Source organism: Pectinophora gossypiella, chromosome 5 (genome assembly GCF_024362695.1).
Source record: "Pectinophora gossypiella chromosome 5, ilPecGoss1.1, whole genome shotgun sequence".
NCBI lineage: Eukaryota > Metazoa > Arthropoda > Insecta > Lepidoptera > Gelechiidae > Pectinophora > Pectinophora gossypiella.
This window is the reverse complement of record NC_065408.1, coordinates 11675304-11681624: the sequence shown is the minus strand read 5'-3', so window position 1 is coordinate 11681624 and position 6321 is coordinate 11675304. Positions and strand designations below refer to the sequence as shown.

Genomic DNA, 6321 nt, shown 5'->3' with positions numbered 1-6321 from the left:
TATTTCAAGACGTTCAGTACTCGGATTGTATTTCTTTAGAATTGCCCCCGGCAAGTTACGTATTACTGCAAATATTGGCTGGAGCTTAAAGTAGATAGCTACTCGACGTGTTTCGGAGTATTAAACTAAGACATACAATGTTTTATGTGTTTAATAAAGCACCAGATAGAATGTCTCCGCGAAATCCTGTTAATAGTTGGATCCTCGAGAATTCATGAATATGGATTGTGCTTGTGTTTTAGAGGTTTCGTCTGTGCTTAAAACTGAATAGTGTTATGAGGATGAAGTTTTTAGTGCATTTAAAATTAAAGTACAGTACCTTCGTTTCAAATCATTTAATAAAATAAGTGATGTATTAATTTCTTATAAAGAACACATTTTTAAGAGCAGTCATTTGCTGTATCATTAAAATATTTATACATAAAATATTATTTTTTAAATGAAATAGTAATGACATGACTTGTATCTATGGTTATGAGTCAAATCAATGAGTGAAAGTAACATTATTGCCAAGGAAACACAACCAGCGCCTGGCGCGACTGACTCCGGATATGACCCGCCTACAATAAAATGTCCACAAACTTGCAACACCATTATAATGACATCAAAACAATTTTAAAGTTTGCTTCTAAACATTGTAAGGCCATATTCTACGTAACACACAATTCCACATTAATTAAGAATTTTGGAAGTGTAGACATAATTTTTTAAGTTTAGAAAGCTAAACTAAAATATATAATAGACCAAAAAAAAATATCGTAAATTTATATTTACTATGAAAACATTAATATTTTAATCTATATTCAAATATGAATTTCGTAATATAATTTTCTGTACTTTCTATCTATGTTTCATTTCATTAGAAAAGAATTTACATGTTTTAAGTACGACATCTATTACAACAAATAGTAAAACGCCCTACCGATCCTTACAAACGATTTCTCCGCTTACAAAGTTACCTCTCCAATAAATTCACACATATCAAAATATATGCCCGATACATCTATGATCCATTCATTTATTTCGTCCGAGATTGATATTTCATTTGAAAAATAGCCATAATCTTTAATATAAATGCATTAAGGAAAGTACTTACGGCTAAGAGAACGGTAACTTTGCTATTGAAAAATGATAACAATAAAGTTATATGTACCAATTTTGAAATATTGTTCGTTAGGGGACTTAACGTAAAAGGACTAGGTGTATCCTATTGTCAAAATATGCACTTTTCATTGAATACACAAAAACAGTGTTAGTGCCGTTCGTTGATATACGTTCATTATGGCACCGAAAGACAAGAATTTGTAAAAAAACAGTTTGTTCTTATATACGTTACGAGATTACAAAATAAACTGTAAACATACGAATTGATTCAGGTACTTTTACTAATATATGTGTACAATCATGGAATGAGACATTTAAAAGCTTTTACACAAAAACAAAAATATAAAAATTGCTTAGCCGCTTGCATTGTATCTGATTTGATATTAACTACTTATAATATATGTCGCAAAACAACTTCACGTTATAATTAATATAATTTCAAAATATAAATCGGTAGTGAATCTACTAACAATGCCATACACAATACTAACAAATAGCACCTAAACCGACGGCCGAATATCGTCGCCATCGGACACTCTCTGCACAATTATAATACAACTAAGGAATAACACGATTCAGGCAAGCATGAAGTGTAACTGCTCCACTGGGACCGAACCATCGACTACACTTAACACCAAAAGTGGAAACTGAAAACATTTCCACCTCAACTGAACCGATCGAGAACATTAAGAAATGTAATATCACTCTTTAAACATTATATTACAAGAATCGATAGACAAATACATTTTCAACAAGGATATTCTCACATCGAAACACTTGGAAAAACAATTGTGTCTAACCTTCGTCCTGAGTTTATAACTGTTGGACAGTAGAGTATCATCGGACCTTGAAGCAACTAAGTCAAAGTCAGTCAAGGCATGGTGACGACACAGACTCGCAGGAGTCCATGCGGAAACGGCTGCAACCTGTGAGGTTGTGGGATGTGCTATCCGTTGGACGAGAGGTCGTCCTTGAGCCACTGCGGCACGGGCCGGCCGAGCCGCACCAGCAGCTTCGACAACGCAGTGTTATGAGTCGTGTAGTACCTCTTCAGGAACTTAGCTGATCGCTCCTCCATGGGAGGGTATATCCGACCCTTTGACTTGCCCAGGCATTTCGTCCTGTCATTACTTACCGCTTGGCAAAAGAAGCCCTTTTTGGCGTCGTATCTGTAAAAGTTTGTATGTTGTTTATCTTGCTCATATTGGTCAATAATCCAAGAATTATTCCTTGTTTTGTTATCTTTTATCATGATTAAATATGCATAGCAGATGCTTTAGAACTTTAGTTTCTATCACAGTCAGTTCAACTATTCCTGATAATTTATTGAATTCTTAGTCAATTGCAACAGGATATCTGTTTGTTAAGAAAGAACCTGAGTTACACTAACACTCTCTGTTATGAAATAACAAATGAACAAGATGTAATATAATGGGTTCAAAATTATTACGAAAGGAATGCTTTATCCTCTAACACTATCCTGTAATTCTACAAATAAATAAACTTACTTGAGCAGCTTATTGAAGTCAACGTGTGGCGTGATCTTCAAGAACTTCTGTAGCGAGTTCATGACAGACGCCGGCTCGGAGCGCAGCAGTGACCCGTCAATGATGTGCAGCTGATGACTGCTGTACTCCGCCAGCCACCGCTCCAGGTAGTGGCTGTACTTGCCCGGGTTCAGGCAGCGGTTCCTGCACACAATAGACTCCACATATAGGGACGGAAACGGAACGTCAACACCGACGGAGAGTTTAATGCTAACGTTTACAGTGGCCTAAACCTCAAATACTCTTCTTTTTCTTTTGTGTATATTGTGGCGTCAATAAACGAAATTACCAACGCCGTTTGTCAGGATTATTGTTAAACCGTCGTTGGCCTCTGGTACGGTTCTACGGCTGTTGTCATGGGCTACAGTTTACTAAGTAAGTACAGCCGGAACTAAGCGCTTGTGCGTTCCGAAGCACGAAATAATTTTACTTTTCAGACAATAAATTCAAGTGAAATTTTCTGACCAAACAAAATACAGTCTCACAATAATTTTGACAATGTCCCCATCAGAAATTGAACCCAGACCTCACATCGTGAGCGGAAAGCTGTAGGTAACCACTAGACCACAGAAGCTGTTCTCAAAATATGATTGATGACTCGTTACAACGCATATTCAATCATTTTGCGCCCGCTTATATTTTATTTATATCAACCCAACAATAAATTTTGTATTGTCAGTATCGGTGATCCATTGAAAATGATCGTTGATTCAATTTAATATGCATTACTAAATTAAAAACTGCTAAGTTTTGTCTATTATGGGCGATATTTTAGTATTTAAAACAAATTAAGAAGTATACAATTTAGATAGAATTACTTTCTAAATGTACGTTCGCAAAAAATGGCTTTGGTACACAAGAGGAAGTTGCAGAATCTGACGATGAATTCAAGGGATAATTTGGCGCTATTCAAATTACTGTCATTCATGAAAACGAGTTTACGGTTCAGACAAAATAAAACCTTACGAACGAAGTCTTTTACACTTCAACTGTAAATTGAACAACAACATTTTCCTCTTAGATAGGCAAAGCAATCTGAAAGGCATTCGCGATGGTAAATGTATTTATAAAACGTAACATAAAGGTCGTTCCGAAGTTTCGGGAACAAAAACCGCCCCGCAACACGCTCCGCGTTTGATAATTCATGAAGCCTGTCAAACACAGAATTGACTCGAGTTTTTTGGGCCAATGGTGACTTACACGCGTTCTTCCTCTCGTCCAAATTATGTTTAGGTAATAATTTAAACGAAACATTTCGTAAATAAAAACGTCACGGAAACACTCGGCGGAGTAATTCCATTACTCGACTCATGGCGGTTTATTTAAATTTATGTAAAACTAAATTATTTCGCTCGCTTACAAAGTAAATTAAATTAAATTTTCAGAGAGATCTCTGTCATAATTCTCGCATAGTTTTATTTAATTTTAAGCGGTTTTGGGGTCATTTTTTGGAATGTTAATGTCTGTTGTTTAAATAAGACTTGCGTGAAGGCGAGATTTTTTTAATCTTTGTTTGATTGTGCGAAGTAGTTATTTTATTATAAGTGTCAAATGACAATTAAAATAGCATAATCGGACGTTGTTAGTAAAAGTTCTACGAGTTCTTTTTTCTGTTATTTAACGTTTCTCTTAACGAGCCAATATCTACTGATGAACCATGCTATAATAATATAAACGTTATATAATATAAAAGTTAATTTCAATATAAATGTTTGAAATCGTAAAAAGTTATAAAGAAATCAAATTATATGTCATATAGATACTTTTGTTATAATTGTATTCTTCTGTCGCGTAGGTCAAGTTAGTTTGGAGGTGAGGTTAATGGCCGGGCTCAGCAGCCTTCATACTACATACAGCAGTACGTCGTAGCCGGAACTAACGACTCACCGGGCCTGCTAGTAAGTATATGCATTCCAATATCGGTAAACATATTTTTAATTTTTATTTGGACATTTGTATTGAAATTAGTCTGGTCTTCCCCAGCAACGCGGTGGGAAATAAGAGTGAGTTTAAGTCTTGTACATACATGTATGTATTGAAATTAAGTTTGATGATAGAAATTCTTACCTGAGGTCTCTGAGCGGCTTGGGCACGGAGTCATTAGCCGTGATGACGGTATGGAACGTGTAGTTGTTCGCCACCGGGTCCCCGTGCGACCGGATGTGCTGGTACCACGAGTACGCCCTGTGTACAAAAATATGTAGTTATCTATTATTAAGTTATCTTAAGCGCAGCTTTCACTAACACAGTTGGCTCGACCATTATAGACGGCGGCGATACGGCTCACCACCTATCGCGTTGGTTTAACAGACCATCTTGTGATGGATATACCTTTGACTACCCCAATTTAACATTTAACTTTTTTGTCATGGCTCGGGTACATAACTAGTCAAAAACATAATGTAATGGCACAGGCATATAAAAATAATTGTAGCAGGATACGTATAGAATTATGATGCTACCTATTGCTTTTCTTTATTTTGATCAGAATAATAATGGGTGGAAGATGTGTTGTGCCTGGTTCTAATAACAAGGGTCATTATTTATACCCAAAAACAAAAATATAAGATGCATGTCTGTTATTCATGAATATAGAAGGTTAATCGAAGGCAAATTTTTACGGCGCCATCTATATTTGTCGACGCAACATCAACCCTATCTAGGAGGCAATAGATGCCTACTTGCAATGTATCGAGTCATACACTTGCATCATACACGTCACATACCACGTCATACACGCGAACCAATCGCAGTCACACACGATACACTCTCCACACATTCAACTCACCGCACTCAACGGACATCCATCTCACATTGTAAAAAGATACGAATAATTGCAAATTAAACCCATAATTCAAATCAAGACTATTTAATACTTCCCTTGTTCGTACTGAACAATATTTTTTTGGGGAACGTCGCCTGGAAAGTTCCTTATTACTTTGGGAGATTGGCGAGATATTATTATTAGAATTTAAAAAAATGCTTGAGATGTATTTCGCTTATAATACTCTCCACGAATCTTCTTTACAGACAATCGAGCAGAGAAGTTTATATACTCTTAGCGTTTGTATCTTCGAAGGGATAAGCAGACATGTATAGTACACCTGTACACCCACAAGGACATCAGCTATGTTTAAGTCCCATGTAATATGGGGCGAGCCTATTGCCACTCCTGGAAACCACGTGACATCAATTATCTAAACATGAAATCAAACTCATAAAGTCAAATTCGATGGTCTAGAGTCGGGATTCGCGTCCGTGACAGTAGGATGCGAGTCGGAACAGGGTTATCACGGTTTGCGGGGAAGTTTATAATCCATACTAATATTATAAATGGGAAAGTGTATGTGTGTGTCTGTTTGATTGACCGTCTTTCACGGCAACGCATCAACGCGGCAAAACGGAGCGACGAATCGATGTGATTTTTTAAGTGGAGACAGTTTAGGGGATGGAAAGTGACATAGGCTATATTTTGTCTCTTTCTAACCCCACCATTCCCCTAAAATGGGAGGTGCAAGTTTGTATCGAGCATTCCGCAATTTTCAAGGTAGAATACTAAAAATTGGTATGCGGACTATTTGTGACTAACAAAGAATCGTGCATTTTTTTTTGGAAATCTGCCCCACCCCCTTCCGAGAGGGGGTGACATTTTATATGGGACTTTTCACAC

The 6321-nt window shown here is 36.6% G+C and overlaps 1 protein-coding gene across 3 annotated transcripts in view; it reads right to left on the bottom strand.

The window, feature by feature from the left end:
- Window positions 1–320: 320 nt before the first annotated feature.
- The window catches only part of LOC126367015 (bifunctional heparan sulfate N-deacetylase/N-sulfotransferase), an 84071-nt gene continuing 78070 nt past the window's right edge, over window positions 321–6321 (bottom strand). For all 3 annotated transcript variants that reach the window (XM_050010374.1, XM_050010373.1, XM_050010375.1), the window contains 3 exons: window positions 4719–4835; window positions 2613–2795; window positions 321–2273 (listed from right to left, as the gene is read on the bottom strand). In XM_050010374.1, the coding sequence (XP_049866331.1) occupies window positions 2051–2273; window positions 2613–2795; window positions 4719–4835 (523 nt within the window). In that variant the 3' untranslated portion in view covers window positions 321–2050. The remainder of the gene's footprint in view (window positions 2274–2612; window positions 2796–4718; window positions 4836–6321) is intronic.